The 15,843-nt window shown below is 34.5% G+C and overlaps 1 protein-coding gene and 1 pseudogene across 1 annotated transcript; one reads left to right on the plus strand and one right to left on the minus strand.

Moving 5' to 3' along the window:
• Window positions 1–105: 105 nt before the first annotated feature.
• Window positions 106–2,475, minus strand: LOC125473692 (annotated as a pseudogene).
• Window positions 2,476–12,330: 9,855 nt separating this feature from the next.
• LOC103966009 (WRKY transcription factor 71-like) lies at window positions 12,331–15,095 on the plus strand. The gene is made up of 3 exons (XM_009379127.3): window positions 12,331–13,036; window positions 13,614–13,754; window positions 14,426–15,095. Exons 1-3 carry the CDS (start codon window positions 12,522–12,524, stop codon window positions 14,853–14,855), a joined length of 1,086 nt encoding a protein of 361 aa, XP_009377402.2. The 5' UTR covers window positions 12,331–12,521; the 3' UTR covers window positions 14,856–15,095.
• The last annotated feature ends 748 nt before the right edge of the window (window positions 15,096–15,843 follow it).

Consider the following 15,843-nt stretch of genomic DNA (forward strand, 5'->3'; position numbering starts at 1 on the left):
GTCACCAAGAGCAAAAACCATTTTCAAAAAACTGTTCCCTAATTATTCCATTAGATATCAAGTTCAGGGTTCAGAACTTCCAAAGACCTAAAACACCAAGAAAACTTGACAAAATTCAGGCATTTAGGGGGGGGAGTTGCACTTCCACAACCTCGGTTTCTCAATTTGAAATTCATGCATAAAGCATGTTTCACACAGTAACTATACTTGCAACAAAGAGACTGATAGTATAAAAACACAGTCATTGCTTAAATAATATACAAACACAGTCATTACAAGCAAGTTTCATGCTAAAAGCAGTGCCGGAGGTGTTAATTTCTCAGACATAAAATGCAATGTTTACCGGATTCTAGAGATTGAATAAAACAACTAAGCCTTATCGGGCCTCCACAGTTGCCATCTTGATGCTTGAAATCCTGTGACCACAGAGATCATGAGCAGAAATGAAGTTTATCAATGAGCATGCATCATCAGAAAAAAAAAAAAAAAAAAAAAAAAAACAAACAAAACAAAAGTTGATAAAACATACAAGTAGAGGAGAAATATTTGTGATGGTTAACTCTTGTAAAGGAGACAACTGAAATGTAAACCAACTTTTGAGTTCACTAATGCGCATACCTCTGTCTAACACCAGAGACACTATCAAGAAGTTCCATCGTTTTTTGCACTTTAAAATTTCTTGATTTCTCCTGGCCGTCCACTACCAAGGTTGAGATCCTCAATATGGTGATAAGTTCTGCTTCAATTTTTTGAGTTGATGATCCAGATGTTCTAAGAAACTATTGAAAGAGGTTAATCCCTTCAAGCTACTAAGTGTCTCATCTTCATTCCAAGCTCCCCTGTTTAAAGGTTCTCGAAGGTCCTCCCCTTCTGGCTCAACAGGTAAGCTTGCTTGGCTGTCTTTAAGAAGCGGTGTTTCTTCTTTCAGATCATTTGAGACAAATTCTTTGCCCACCTCCAAATTTTCTGCAACTTCAGCTGTTGGTGATACAATTCGAACTGGAGTAAAAGCATCTTCTCTGACAACTTCAAGATCCAAAGAAACATTCCCGATTAGCTGCCCTTCTTTCAGAGAAATTGCCTGAAACCACATTAGTCTTCTTCCGATCATATTACCGCTGAAAGGTAAAGATCTTCAATAAGTTACAGTAAGGGAACAAAGATTGGAATAAGAACATTAAGAAAAAGTATATCTTACTAGTGGTTACTATTTTTTTTATCAGTTGTGACATTTCGAGGAAGGAGGTTATGAATTTGGGACCTCCGTTTTAAAGATGTGTGGCTACCAACTGAGCCTTAACCTGACCTCCTTTCTAAAGGCCCGACTGAGCTAAGATAGCGTATAATATCTTCTCTATGCAATCATGATTAAGTTTTGATAACAATTTTGCAGACAAATCTGGAAAAGTTGAAAACATGGCAGCTTCAAACATCATGAACCAGTTACAGACCTATAAATGTCCTTTTCAAAACAACGATTAATTTTGGTGATAGTCGATTTTTGTCAATGGAACCACATACTGGATTAGTGGACTTCCAACTTCGACTGAATTACTAAAAACAATGATCTTATCCAGTATTCCTCCGCTTACACTGGAAATCTCTTCCATAATTCTTAACAGTTTATTTTACCTCATTAAGCTTGTGGAAAGCTCGTCAAGAAATTCTATGCGGTGCTTTGACTTCTCAATGCTTCCATGACCTTTTTCTTCTGAAAGAGCAGCTCCCTTGCATCGTCTTCCTTCCCAGCTTGGACATTAACAGCTGCTTGCCGTTTCACAGCTTCTCGGCTGCTGCTCGACAGCCGCAAAAGCCTCAATCTGGCATTGTTTGCTATGCCAACAACCATGAAATGTTGTTAAATTCTGTCAATTATCTGTTCTAAGTTCTAACTCAAATCACCAAAATATTGGATTGAAAGCTCCTTAATTAGTTATAACATCAACTAAAAGCAACTAGTGATTAACATATCAAAATTTCTCCACTAACAAGTGCAGATAATCTAATCATCATATTAAAAATTGTGTAATTTTGTAAAAGAAAGAAGCTTTCATACAAATTATTCAGCAAAAAAGTTATAACAACAAAAGAAAACTAACAAGGCGGGAACTTGCAATGAAATGAGCATAAAAATGTAGTTTTTCATTGAAAAAGGCAAATGGGTATTTCCCCAATTTATATAAAATATTATGAAAGAGAGGAAAGCAATATATAAATATATACATGTATGTATATGTTTATGTATATACCTTTGGCTCTGGCGGTCTCAGCCTCAGAGTGGAGCTGACCGAGCTGGGCACGTAGCTGCTCTCTGTGTTGACGTTGGAAGCCAAGCACATGGGCGTCCTCCATGAAGGTCTTCCGCGGAACAACCCAGCTGTTCCACCACCACTCCAGGGTATCATCCCTCGCTCTTCTCTCTCTCTCGTCCGTTTGGAATCTGGATGAATGGGGGTTCCCCATGATGAGGTCCATAGCTTCAGCCTTATGGCTTAGAAGCGTGAAGCCCACTTTCGCATGACCCGAAGAAGACCTCTCTTTGAAATGGGCTTCGAGGTTGTCATTGTATATTTGCTTTTAGGCCTCGTTTGCTTTGGATTGAGAGTCATGGTATACATAGAGCATTACTTCCTTTTTGGAGGAAATTCAAACTTTGCTTTTTCTTTCTCTTTGTCGTCGAGCCTGATCAATCGCCAGATTGTTGAATGGGGAAACAGATCCTAACTTTACAGTTTGTAAAAGCTGAAGATAGAAAATACATTAGCCACATGAAACTTATTCTTCAGAATCCGTCATTTTATGGGAGTTGAAAACTGTAAATTTCATTCACGATCAATTCATTTTTACTTTTAATTTAAACAAATATATGGTTAGCGTTATATTGTATCCTAAACAGTTGTTTAGACACAAAACGTGGCTAGGGGGATATTCTAAACTTAATTCCATTTACGTGTGTCACTTTTCTTTCTTTTGCCAATCACTCGTTTCACATCAGCATATTGATTTGTATCCTACTTGAATGCATAAGAGGTTAGGGGAAACTTGTGTTTCCTTATTAAGTCGCATCCATTTTCCTTTCATTTTTTTTGGACAAGCATCCATTTGGGACCATTTTCCTTTCAAGACGAGTACTCTTTCTCTTGGATTTGGTAGGCTAAGTCCATCAAAGTTTGGTCCACGTGAAATCGTCGTCCAAGACTACTCGAGTGCAGATAGCCCTTGATTTTGACCCAAAAAACCCTAATAATATGAATGTCATCTCATCAAGTATTGATCGATAACAACCAATCATGAATGACGAATGAATGTCATGAGTGATTCATGACACCTCCCATCAACAACGCCCACTCACGCTCAACACTCAACCTCAAAAAAGTGACATTGACAACCTCCTAATTCATCTCACTGTGAAAGAGCGAGAGAGTTCGGATAAATGTCATGTCCTATTCAATGATCTAAACTATGCAAGATTTAACAGTTGTAAGAATCAATTAGATCTTACTTTACATGAAATTTTTAACCGTTAGTTTTTGAACCATTCAACGTTCGTGAAAGAAATATCTAAGAAAGTGAGAATGAATTTGTAATTTTCTAAAGTGATTTTATATTAAAAGGAAATTCAGGTCACGCACGTGGTAGGGTTCTACTTCTAGCAGACAATGGGGCTAAGAACGTAAGACTGCAGTATATATCAAATGCCACATTTTCCCATATCATTGTATCCCTTTTTCTCTTTGTTTCTTTAACTGAATAATATGCTATATCGTGAATGTACTTGCACAAAATGTTAAGTGCATTGCATGGAATTATCCTCCTTTTAACAATTTGTAATTTGAGGTTGAACACTTAATCCGAAGAGGAGCCATGTAATTACAAAAGAAAATTGCATGGCCTCCAAACTTCTTCAGACTACCGTGGACATAGGGACTTGAGTGCTATATTACATATTACAGGATGTTCTCATGTTAGATCGTCTGACTACATAATATGTTTATATTGTATGAGAGCAAATTTTTCATAAATATTCATACTTGAACGGTGGTTTAAATTTAATTAGCATTAACTCGACAACATAATTTTGGAAACTAAGAAAATAACCCATGCATCAAATATCACATCACTCATAAAAATGTATCGTGCCATACAAAAGGATATATATGGCTTTGAAGGAGGAGAATCCAAGCTAGACACTTCAAAAATGCAAATGAGTTAACTTTTGGCAGACTACAAGTTTTATAAATGTGCTTTAATTAGATGATGACGATGATGACAACGTTAATCAAATTGTCAAACGAGGAGCTATAAATTCATAATGTGTATTTACATAAGATGCATATACGTATGAGTGCTGACATGTACAAATGTAGTCTGTGAATTATGCCGGATTTTTGGGGTTAAAAGTTTGACTTATAGATACAACTTAATTAATTTCATTACATGAAATTTGATCTGTTCTATTATAACAAAACATGACAAGCAAGATATCCATTCAAAGGCCAACCATACACCCCAACGAGAGTTGGTTGAGTTAACAATGATCGTTCTCTTTACTACACAAAAGCTTAGATTCGAGTCTCGTTGCCAGCAATCCTTCTTGAAAGACGATATGTTTTTTTAAAAAAAAAAAAAAAAAAAAAAAAAAGAGCTATGACCTCCTCTGTAAGTCCTCAAAAAAACTTGTGGTATGCTGTCTCCCTTGAGATGAGGTAGCCTTCCTCCCTTTAAACTTTTTGTTACCAAAATCAAGGCCAACCATGCATATGTTTACTTTATTAGGTATATTTTACGTACGGAAGAAACTAAATTATTTATTCACCAAAAGATCAAATCTTCTAGAGAGTTCATATATTAAAATGAAAGCCTCCAAATCTTATTCTTGTACATGTAGAATTCATGACATGTATGTCTTCAATTGAGTATATAGAGTAGCTGTTAAATAAGAGTTAATATCACGGAATTAACTTCTTAACTTTCGTTTATATTATAATAATGAAAATTCTAATTATCTTCGTAACTTAATAGGGATTTGACATAACCCTATATTAAAATACTTTGCACAAATCAATACAAGGAGTCATATTTTTACACTAATTACAATTAGAAATTAAATCCTATAACACAAATTAATAATTACGGAAATAATTTTGTATTAGTTAACTCTTATTTAACAGCAGCAGTGAGTAATTTTTCAAGAGGATGCCTTATTCATCACTTTGTTATATCATATTTTATTTTTGCGTATGTTATACTGGTATGTCCTTATATTAAGAATTGAAGGCCCTCACCACACCCGTTGCGAATTTTTCCCAGCAGCTATCAGTCATAGACGGGAAGGGAAGAGATTAGAGGTTGTGGGCTATCCTTTTTTTTTTTTTTTTTTTTTTTTTTTGTCTTTTCTTTTTCGTTTTATTCTTACGGCTTTTTATTATGGCTTCGAAGTCATTTTACAAAGAGGTTAAATATATCATTAAAAATGAGTGAAGAAATAGGACATGTGAGTGGCTTTAGCCGCACTGTAATATAAATAGGAGGGTCACAAAGATAGTAAAGCCCAACTCAAGGCCGAAGACATGATTTTGTGAAAGATTTTTTTTTTTTTTTTTCTTCTGATCTTCAATAAAATGCTACCCCTTCGCCTTAAATATGCTAGCCACTAGTGGTAGTCTGGAAGCGGAGGACGGTAAACGAAGCACATATGCTTCGTGCCACTCACAAAACATCATTAGTTTTGAAGAATTTTGTTAGGATATGCCAATACCTTTTTTTTTTTTGCCTTCTAATGTTCGATTTTATGCGCAATTGGATCTTTGATGATCAAGTTCTGAGTCTACAGATCTGTCAATTGTTGCATAGGTTCTTCATGCTAGTTGAAATGATTTTTATGGCAGCACTGGTTCGATTTTGTGGTGGTTGTCAAGGTTTAGCATTATGGCTTAAATTAGGATTGTGGTGATTGTTGGTTATATGAGCTTGACTTTGGATTATGCTCGAACTTGGAGATATATCTTTAATCTCTTGTACACATTTTTGATATAGAATTAAAGTTTATCTAATAAATAATATTATAATATATATATATATATATATATATAATGCCCTTGCGTGTAAATTATCCATATTGTACTAAGATTGCACTCAGCACTCGCCAAGATATCGGTAGATCCGATATAAGTTGTATCCGGATACGTGCATTAGTTTTTCCCAGTTGTTGTTAAACACATAGAATCCTTTTTGTATGCCTTATGTTGAGGAATTGAGACCAAACTAGAAAGGAATGGATCACAAAAAGTTGATATGAGGGATTAAGAAAAGCACTCTATGATCATTACAAGAGATATGTAGGAGAGTTTTGCAAATGACACATTCCAAGGAGGGATTTGCAAATCCCTCTCACATGTTCTTGTAGTAGTCATAGAGGGCCTTCGTAATCCCTCCTATCTAACATTTTGTGATTAGTTCCTTAATAATTTGACCTTAATTAATTCCTTGGGACTTGAAAATTCCTCAACCAAGAATAACCTTAATAAAATATCAAACCCTAATAAGGAATTGCTTACCAAGTTTCCCCTCTTTCTATATAGGGAGTGAAAGCTAATCTAGAATGATGTCACTAAATAATTATCATATTACATAATATGTATAACGCCAATTAAGTCAAAATGTTCTTCTATGTCCAAACTGATTAGTATAATAAAATGTCAAGTTGTGGAAGAAAAACAGCTACTCTCTGTTTTAATACTGCAAGGGCAGTGGATTGTAGTAAATTTTGACCTTTTGAGCATATATACCTAAATAAAGATAGACTAGTCATGAATTTGTAATAAATTATCCTTGATGATTCATGTCAATACTTGTTTAATATAAAAATGTCATTATCCTTCCCCTTCATTTCCTCTGTAAAAAATAATATCTAAGCCATTGGTGGAGCAGCTGTCATGTTAGCTTGAACATTACAGGGAAATGAGTTTTTTATGAAATTCCGGTGGAAAAGCTTAAGGTTGAATAGATTCCCTTTCAATCTAGACGCTTTAGTGGTTGGATGCAGTCAAGAATGCTTCTGACTTAATTTAAGGAAAAATCCTCCTTTCACATTTAAACTTTGACAAAACCCTAGCTAGTTTTCTCAGACTGCATGAATTTGAAGGGTGACACACACCCACGCACAGATTAATTAACTGAAAACCCTACAAACTAAAAGTAATTTATGGTTGAAAAAAGTTTAGGGGGAGGGACCATTTCAGGGTTAAGGCATACCACAAGTCTTTTGAGAAATTACAGAGGTGGTCTTAGCCTCTTTTTTATTTTTACACATTGCACACTAAGAGAGATTGCAGGCAACGGGACGCAAACCTTGGTCTTAATCAAGTGAAGAGAACGATCCTTACTAACTCAACCAAACTAATCTTTGTCGGCATGAATTTGCATTTCTCGCTAGCTAGGGTTAGTGATCTTGAATTTAGTATGACAAAAAAGGATAGTACTATAGAAATTTATTTGCCTAACTATAACCAAAAACGGTGAACTTACCACTTATATGATCCACAGTCAAACACGCTAGCTAATTACGTAGATCATATGTTCTTTTGTATATCTTCCATTTTATTTTCAAGTACATTGGTGATAAGGACTCGTATCATTTTCCTAGTTCCACAAAGTGATCAGTTTCGCTAATTTGCTTTTGGTTACAAATTGTGAAGCTGATCACATTAAGAAAATAAAATACGATAAATTCCATCTAGTTCATAATGTACCATGAACAAGTACTCTCAAAGAAAAAAAATATATTCTTTTGCATCGCTAAAAATATATCTCCTTATGCTTGCAACGCTCTATCACGTGACCAAGTTTCAACTTACATGGGAGATCCTTCCCAAGCCTAGATTAGTCGTTCATAGTTTACACCAAGAGTACAAGGGTCTGAACACTTGCGCAGCTAATTTGTTTGGCATGTTTAAATGTTCAATAATCCCAGAAGAAATCTAGTGCAAAAGACCTCCCATATATACTAATTAATTTGTAGAATTTAATTGCTCATATTCTTTAGACCTATATGTCATGCATGATTACTTGTTTCTTCACTCCAATACTAAAATTCTTGGATTATATATAATTAATCATATTAATGCAAAATCTGGTGCTGAATATTTTACCCAGAGATGATCCAATTCTAAGCATTTTTTTATTCTAAAAGAAAATACATTTCAATATTCTATATATTCTTTATGTCTATTTATTCCGTGTAGGATTACTGTCTAGACCTAACAAATAAACCTGCTCTTCATTGACCAACACTCCATGCCAATGGCAATGTCACTTGTCAGATACAGATAGTATACTCCTTTTATCATTTGCGAAAAAGGACACTAAATTGTCAACAATCTCAAGCTACTTCTTCAATTTGGTTGCGTTTACAATTATTTCTTTTAGATTGATGCTCTCCTCCCGTATAAAAAGCCTTACCACTAAAAATATTCCAACCATGTCATAGCATATGATACATTCCAACTTAATTATTACTCCCACTTTAATTCCTATTGGAAATCGATTCGAGCAAATTTCTATGTATTTTAAGATGCTGTTCTTCTTCTACCTAAACTCAAATTAGTCAGCCTTAAATATGATTACGTAGAATGTGACATAGCTTCGTAAATTATTCTAGTCAACTCTAAATTCTATAGAATAGTGCAAGAGTTATATATATGCACGGTATATACATATATGATTTCTGATTGAACATAAAACTGATGGATCGATCTAAATCATGATTTCTTTGACGCCAAAGATTAATTTCTACATCAGTCATATCAATTTGGTCACGACATTTTGTTCCACAGATAACTTAATCGTAGCAAAACATTATGTACCAAACTATTATTCGTCTTTGGATAATATATATCATTTGATCTCATTAAACAAATATGGTAGCCATGTTTTGGTCAATATAGCCATTTTTTATTAGTGGAAGGTCGTTTTGGAAATGATTATGCATGAGACGCGCAAATATTTATTTGTTTGTTTTATATATTACACACACACACAAAACCGTGTAAAAGGCATGCAGAATATATGAAGGCAAATTGAATGAAGAAACAATATATAAATAGTACTAGTCTACTTTGTATAATTTAATTCTAAAATGTTATATAAATTATTTTTTGTGAATATGATCGTTGACCATGTAAACATATCAAGATTCAAAAAATAATACTAACGCGGACTTTATATTTATTTCTGACCTTCAAGAAGCCATGTGAGATAAAAATCTCATATACAATTCTATAATAGTGATAGTAACAATGATGGTATCACATATTTTAAGTTAAATTACTTCTAATTGTCATGACAGTAATTAATGGGGAATCTGTGTGAGAAATAGAAGCACCGATGCCTATTGGTTAGGACTAAGGTCTGCAGAGTATACTATATAATGCAAGACATCAAATAACTGAACATGCACACAAAAGGAATTCAAGTACAAATTGCAGGGTATATCGACGAAAATGAAATTGTATGTGTTGAATGGATTCGAGAAGTTAGAGTAGTAGCTAAACCTGATGCAAATATACTAAAAAAGGAAAATCTCTTAGCTCAATTCTATATAGAGTGGATTCGCCCCTTAAGTTATGGCTCGTCTTTTTTTTTTTTTTTCTTTTTGTGTTTCTTTATTTTTTCAGGGCTCAAGAACCCTAAAAAATAGGGGAGAAGCAAGCCGAACCTCTAAAAGTGATCATTGTTCGCAGCTCACTAACTTATAAAGTATGTTAGCGCATGTCATGCATGCATACAAAATAGTGCACCCATCTAAACCCTCAAATCCGACACAAGCGGGAAACTTCTGTTAGTACTGAAGAACTAGAAAGTTTTCCAATTTAAAATCATTGGCCTAAGATATGAAATCATATACAACTTCATGAATGATAAGAGTTGCGGCATACCGCACGATCAATTGTGCTCCAATGCCCCTATATGCGCGTGATATTTCAATCTATCTAACAGCTAGTATCTAGGCTCAGTTAGTTGATTGCCTCCGATTATCGTCTTCATTATTATATTATTATATTATTTTGCATTGGAGAGTTTAGAAATGTAAACACAACATAGTCTTACATATCACTTTACCCGCTCTCATCACTAGACTAATCCTGTTTTCATTCTTTTTACTGAATGCATGATCTCAAGAATATCCTTTCAAGGATGATATATACTTTTATGTACGAGGTTCTTTTTACAGTTTTCTTTTTTGCTTAAACGATTACTTTATATTGAAGAAAGTTGAGGTTCTACCATAAAATTAATTGACAATACAGGGAGCAGTTCAACCTCTTATAAACTCTTACATGATTTGGTGCTAATGTAAGACTTTGTCCTCATATTCTTACACGCCCTCTGCAATTGAACAAGTATATTGTATATACAAAGATACATTTATACTAAGGATGAAGTTATCATTCACAAGATTCAAATTTATACTTTTTATTTGTAAATGAAAATAAATATCACTTGAAATACCTTTGTAAATTTTTCAAACATCTAAAAGAAAGGATTGTCATGAAGAAACCATCATTTGATCATTTAAAAAAAAATATAGTACAAGTGGTTGAACATGTATAATCAACCTTTACTTATTCATACGGACGAGCCTTAAGGCCTGCAAATTGGGATAAAGTACTTTTGGAGTCTGAACACTTAATTTTGGTTATATTTTGAGGAATAAAAAACAATCAAATTAGTTTGTCAATATGTATAATTATCAAACGAAATTGGTATTCGACCAACCTTTTTAATCTTGAGGGGATGCCCTTGACCGACTTTCAGGAAACGGGAAAAAAGCGAGCCACAAAATTCGGGGGTTTCCGTAACGGAGATGACGTGAAGGGCCAATCAACTAGACATAGGCGTGTGATGGAACAGAATGTCGCTCCCACGTGCCACCTACGGTCAAAAGACGGTGCCCAATCCCTAACACGTGTAAGCCCTTTCAGCAAACCGTTATCTTGGACATCTTGACCACCACACTACAACCCCTTAAGTGGTCCCTATCCTTACCCACAGATAATAAATACACTAACAAGCAGAAGTTACCATTCGAATCGAAAGGTCAAAAAAGTATCATGCGGTAAAGATCGTTGCATTTCAGTTTTTGATTGAGCCTCACGTGATATTTTCATATGGCTGACGTTAATCTGTCGTGGTTAGTCTTGGGGTTAGAATTGTCATAGCCTTAGCCCTGGCTGCAAAATACCAAGACTCAAAATAATAGGTGAAGAGTGTTTTGGAGTGATTTTGGCGCTAGCCATGTCTAAGGCTAATGGATGGAAGTGCTCTAAGTGGTTTCAATGTCTAATCCATGATCGATTGCAAACTCTGTGAATTAACGAGATTTCAACAACGGCAATTCTTATATCCCAGTAAAGAAATGTTAGCAACCATTTCACTTCTTCATTTCAATATTTTCATTTCTCTTCATGTCATCATACTTCACTAGCACTCAAAATTAAATTTTAATTATATAAAAATTCCCATTATTTTTCTCCCTTGTTATTGTAATTTATATTAGCATTTGCCTACACACTTTGTGCCTATGAACACATTTTTTTAGAAAATGAGAAGGAGAGAGAGAGAACGTGGGAGAAGTGGGAGGTTTTTGTTTTTGTTCTTTTTTATTTTTTATTTAATATTGGAGGTATTTTAACATCACCTGTAGGTGAGGCTTCAATAAAAAACAGTAAAATTTGGACTTATGAAATTACATTTTTGCCCATCATTTTTTTTTTTTGTGTGATAGAAGACTAAGTAATATTTTCACCCTCTTTTGGTTTACAAAGAGGGTTTCAATAATTAATAGAGATTTTGGTTTATTGACCAAAAAATAATTAAATTTTTAGTTTTGTGTACTAGTGGCATACATGTAGCAGGAATAGAAGTGAGAAAGTTAAAATGAAAAAGTAAGTACAAAGGTTACTATAGCACTCCCAATCTCAAAAAACTTCTTCAACTTTATGAAAATGTCATCTTTCTTAAGGATATTTGGGTTCATGTTATAATCATTTCACTTTTTTAGTTGTTGTGTTATTTAGAAGAGAAATATAAATGGAGAACGAGGAACGAAGAAGATGGGCTAAGAGATGTAAAATAATGTACATTTTATTTTTTTCCTCTTTACCGCTACTTTTCTTCATTTCTTTTTTTATCTTAAATACTTTTTAATATCTCAAACATAAAAAGTGAATTTTAGTAGTTATTTAGTTGGAAGGAAATTTATAAGAAAATGAAGAAAATAAACTATTGCTGTGAAACTGCCAAGTGCGCAAAGCAGCCAAAAGTAGCTAGCTAGCATCCCATCCGATCTACTCTTCTCTCTCTCTCTCTCTCTCTCTCTCTCTCTCTCCCCTTCCCACCCTCCTATTAAAAAATGGCAATGATAAAAATCAAACCTAAAGCTGATCTTCTCTGAAAATAACAAAGCAAGAATCTCATCCCCATCTCTCTCACATCTCTCAAAAGTTTCTTCTTCTTCTACCATGTCAAATGAGAGGAAAAATCCTTACCAGTACGATCCTTTCGACTACAACCCCCATGAGATCAACAAGTCAAGCTTTCCATTCTTCAACTATGGCAATTCCTCCACATGCCAAAATCAACCAGATGACCCACAAACCCTAAATGGGTTTGAATCTGATCATCCTAATCCGTTCATGAGCTTCACCGACTGCCTACACGGATCATTGGACTACAACACCCTCTCGAAAGCCTTCGACATGTCATGTTCTTCATCCGAAGTCATATCTCCACCGTTGGATCGTGATAACAACTCAAACAAGGCAGCAGGTGTAGGAGATCACTCAGTGGGGACTACTAGTACCACTGAAAACCCTTCCACACCAAATTATTCCTCAATATCTTCTTCATCTAATGAAGCTGCTGGTGCTGCTGGTGATGATCAAGTTTTAGATGACGATTCAGATCATAAGAGCATGAAAAATAAACAGCCAAAATTAGGGTCTGATGGAGATCATGAAGACAAGTCAAAGAAAGGGTAGGTTTTTTTGGTTCCTTGTGGCTAGATTCATGGTAAAGGTTAATTAGAAGTTTTAGTTGTTATTTATTACTTTCATTCATAATTTTAATTCCTCTCTTGGTGTATATGGATAAATAGGGCTCCCTAGCTTGACTGTATTTTGTCTGAAGCCGTTTCAAAGTCTTTTTTTTCCTTTTTATTTTTTATTTTTTATTATTATTATTATTATTTTTTTGAGAAATTCAAAATCATATTAACCAAATTAATTAACGAAAACTTTTTAGTGCATTTTTCTCCCCTTGTGTCATTAATTGAAGAGATATTTCTTTATTTATTCGCTTTCTCATTATCTTCCTTATATTTACCCTAAACCCTAAAAGCAAAAACTGGGATCTATATCTTGAACCCTAATCACACACACACATACATGTATACAGTAGGTCATTTTTTGGGCACAAACATATTTCAAGAAAAACTATATCTAATTTGTTCAGATCATTTTCGGAAACTGGGTGTCTTGTCTCTCTTTTTCTTTTATTTCTTTTATTAGGTAGTGCTAATTGTTGACTGAAGCTTCTGAAATTGTGAGATTCAGGAGCAAAGCAAAAAAGAAAGAGAAACCGCAGAGGGAACCACGGTTTGCCTTTCTGACTAAGAGTGAAGTGGATCACCTTGAAGATGGATACAGATGGAGGAAGTACGGACAGAAGGCAGTCAAGAATAGCCCTTATCCTAGGTTAATATATATATATTGATTTAATTTAATTCCAGTAGAAAGTACATTCCTAAAGGAAAAAAAATCCAATTGATAATGATTTGTGGATGTGAACTAATCTCCAATTTTTCAACAGCCGTTTATTTCATTTGGCCGGTCACTAGCCGTTATTTGATGATGAAATGTTTGTTACATGCAATTCAAATATCTATTAGTGGCCATTCATATATAGTTATAATTAATTTGCACTTTATGAAGTTTCTTTGATGCAACAATATTAGGAGAAGGATTTTGTTTAAGCGACTCAATGAATAAGCTATAATTAAGTAACAAATACGTTATTTATGGGAATCAAATCCAGTACCTCTAGTTAAACCATATAGGCTGCATTTGAAGTTAAAAACACTTTCTACAACGCATAAATTGCTCTAGTACACTGTCATATAAAAAACATGTTAGCCTTCAACTTAAGCCCTAATTAATCACGTATTAGTATAATGTTTTATGTACTTACTTTGGTTTGATATATAACTAGCTCTCGATCTAGTGGTTGATTTCACTCCACCTAAATATGATATTTACAAACTTTTTACATTTCTTAGTTAGAAAAGCTTATAACATGAGACATATGTAATTGATATATGTGGTGAACTCACACAAGTTTTCAATTACTACTTGCTTAAATTTTTCAGGAGTTATTACAGATGCACTACACAAAAATGCATTGTAAAGAAGCGTGTCGAGAGATCATTCCAAGATCCATCAATCGTGATCACAACATATGAAGGTCAGCACAACCACCAGTGTCCAGCAACACTTCGTGGTAATCTCAATATGAACGCTGTCGGAATGCTGTCACCTAATTCGCTTTTGGCAGCGGCACCTTTGAACGGATCAGCAAGATATTCACATGAATTCTTAGCTCAATTTCTCCCAGTGAACAACCAGGTGGAATTGCCAAATCATTACCATGATCATCCACCAAGTTCAATGTTATACTCAAACCTCATGAATCCTCATCGTCATCACCATCATCAGCAGCAGCAGCAACAGCTGCATGCTCCTGACTATGGTTTGTTGCAAGATTTAGTTCACTCGTTTAGTCACAAGCAAGAGCCATGAATATTTGTGAGTACTTTTCCAGTCGATCGGCGGGCAATTATAAGCACCAAAAGTATGATATTTGCAGTACTCTATATATACCACTGCAAGCAGTCCTACATTAATCTTTTGATCTAGCTGTCTCATTATTGCAGTACTGTCTTGTATGCACGCTATCTCTGACCCTGATCTGTCCTCTTCTCTCTTAAACTTTTGTACTCGGATTTTCTTTGATGGACTAAGAAACAGTATGGCTCTCAAGGTATAGCATTCAGTGCGTAGGGCGTACTAGCATAAATAACCTCCTCCATATAATTCTGAGGACTGCAGTGCATATTGTTCTTGTGCTCATAAATTTAGGACTAGGATTCTCTCCCCTTGCATCCCCTCCTCTCACATTCTTTATTTTTTCTTTCTTTTTCTATAAAAAAAATTAATATAAGATGTTGACGTAGCTTAACCGTGACCGTTCAAATAGAAGAGGAGGGAAAGTGAGGGAAAAAAAATAGGAGAGAGAATCCTACTCCGTAAAATTAAGGGCTAACTACATTTCACACTCTTTGAGTTTGGGATGATTTTTCAAAATGGGTTGTGAAGTTTTAATTTTCCCGTTTGCATCATAATGTATTGAAATTGGTTAATTTATGTCATTGGTCGAATTGATTGTTTGGTCCTTCATTAAATTGATGACATGGTGAGCTTGAGACTTTTATGTGGGCTACCATATATATATATATATATATATATATATATACATATGTACACTGCGTTTGTATCACATTGACAAAAAAACTCATCAATTTAATGGAGGATTAGATATTTAAAGAGACAAAAGGTGTAAATTGATACAATTTCAAAACTTCTGAAGACAATGTGAGAAAGATGGAACCTCAAAACCCATTTGGAAAATCAGTGTAAAATGTAGTTAATCTACTCGAAAGGGCTAATTACCGTACTTGAGGATATGGAGCTTTACTACAGTGCATATATGTATGTATGCAAATATGTA

Source organism: the organism of the source record quoted next, unplaced genomic scaffold (genome assembly GCF_019419815.1).
Source record: "Pyrus x bretschneideri cultivar Hongxiangsu unplaced genomic scaffold, Pyrus_bretschneideri_v1 Contig93, whole genome shotgun sequence".
Classification (NCBI taxonomy): Eukaryota; Viridiplantae; Streptophyta; class Magnoliopsida; order Rosales; family Rosaceae; genus Pyrus; species Pyrus x bretschneideri.

What these genes read in the sequence shown, in the direction of transcription:
- LOC103966009 (XM_009379127.3), top strand. Translation starts at nt 12,522, where the DNA reads ATGTCAAATGAGAGGAAAAATCCTTACCAGTACGATCCTTTCGACTAC. An exon ending in GAAGACAAGTCAAAGAAAGG is followed by an intron (nt 13,037 to 13,613) that starts GTAGGTTTTTTT and finishes TGTGAGATTCAG; the next exon opens with GAGCAAAGCAAAAAAGAAAG. An exon ending in AAGAATAGCCCTTATCCTAG is followed by an intron (nt 13,755 to 14,425) that starts GTTAATATATAT and finishes TAAATTTTTCAG; the next exon opens with GAGTTATTACAGATGCACTA.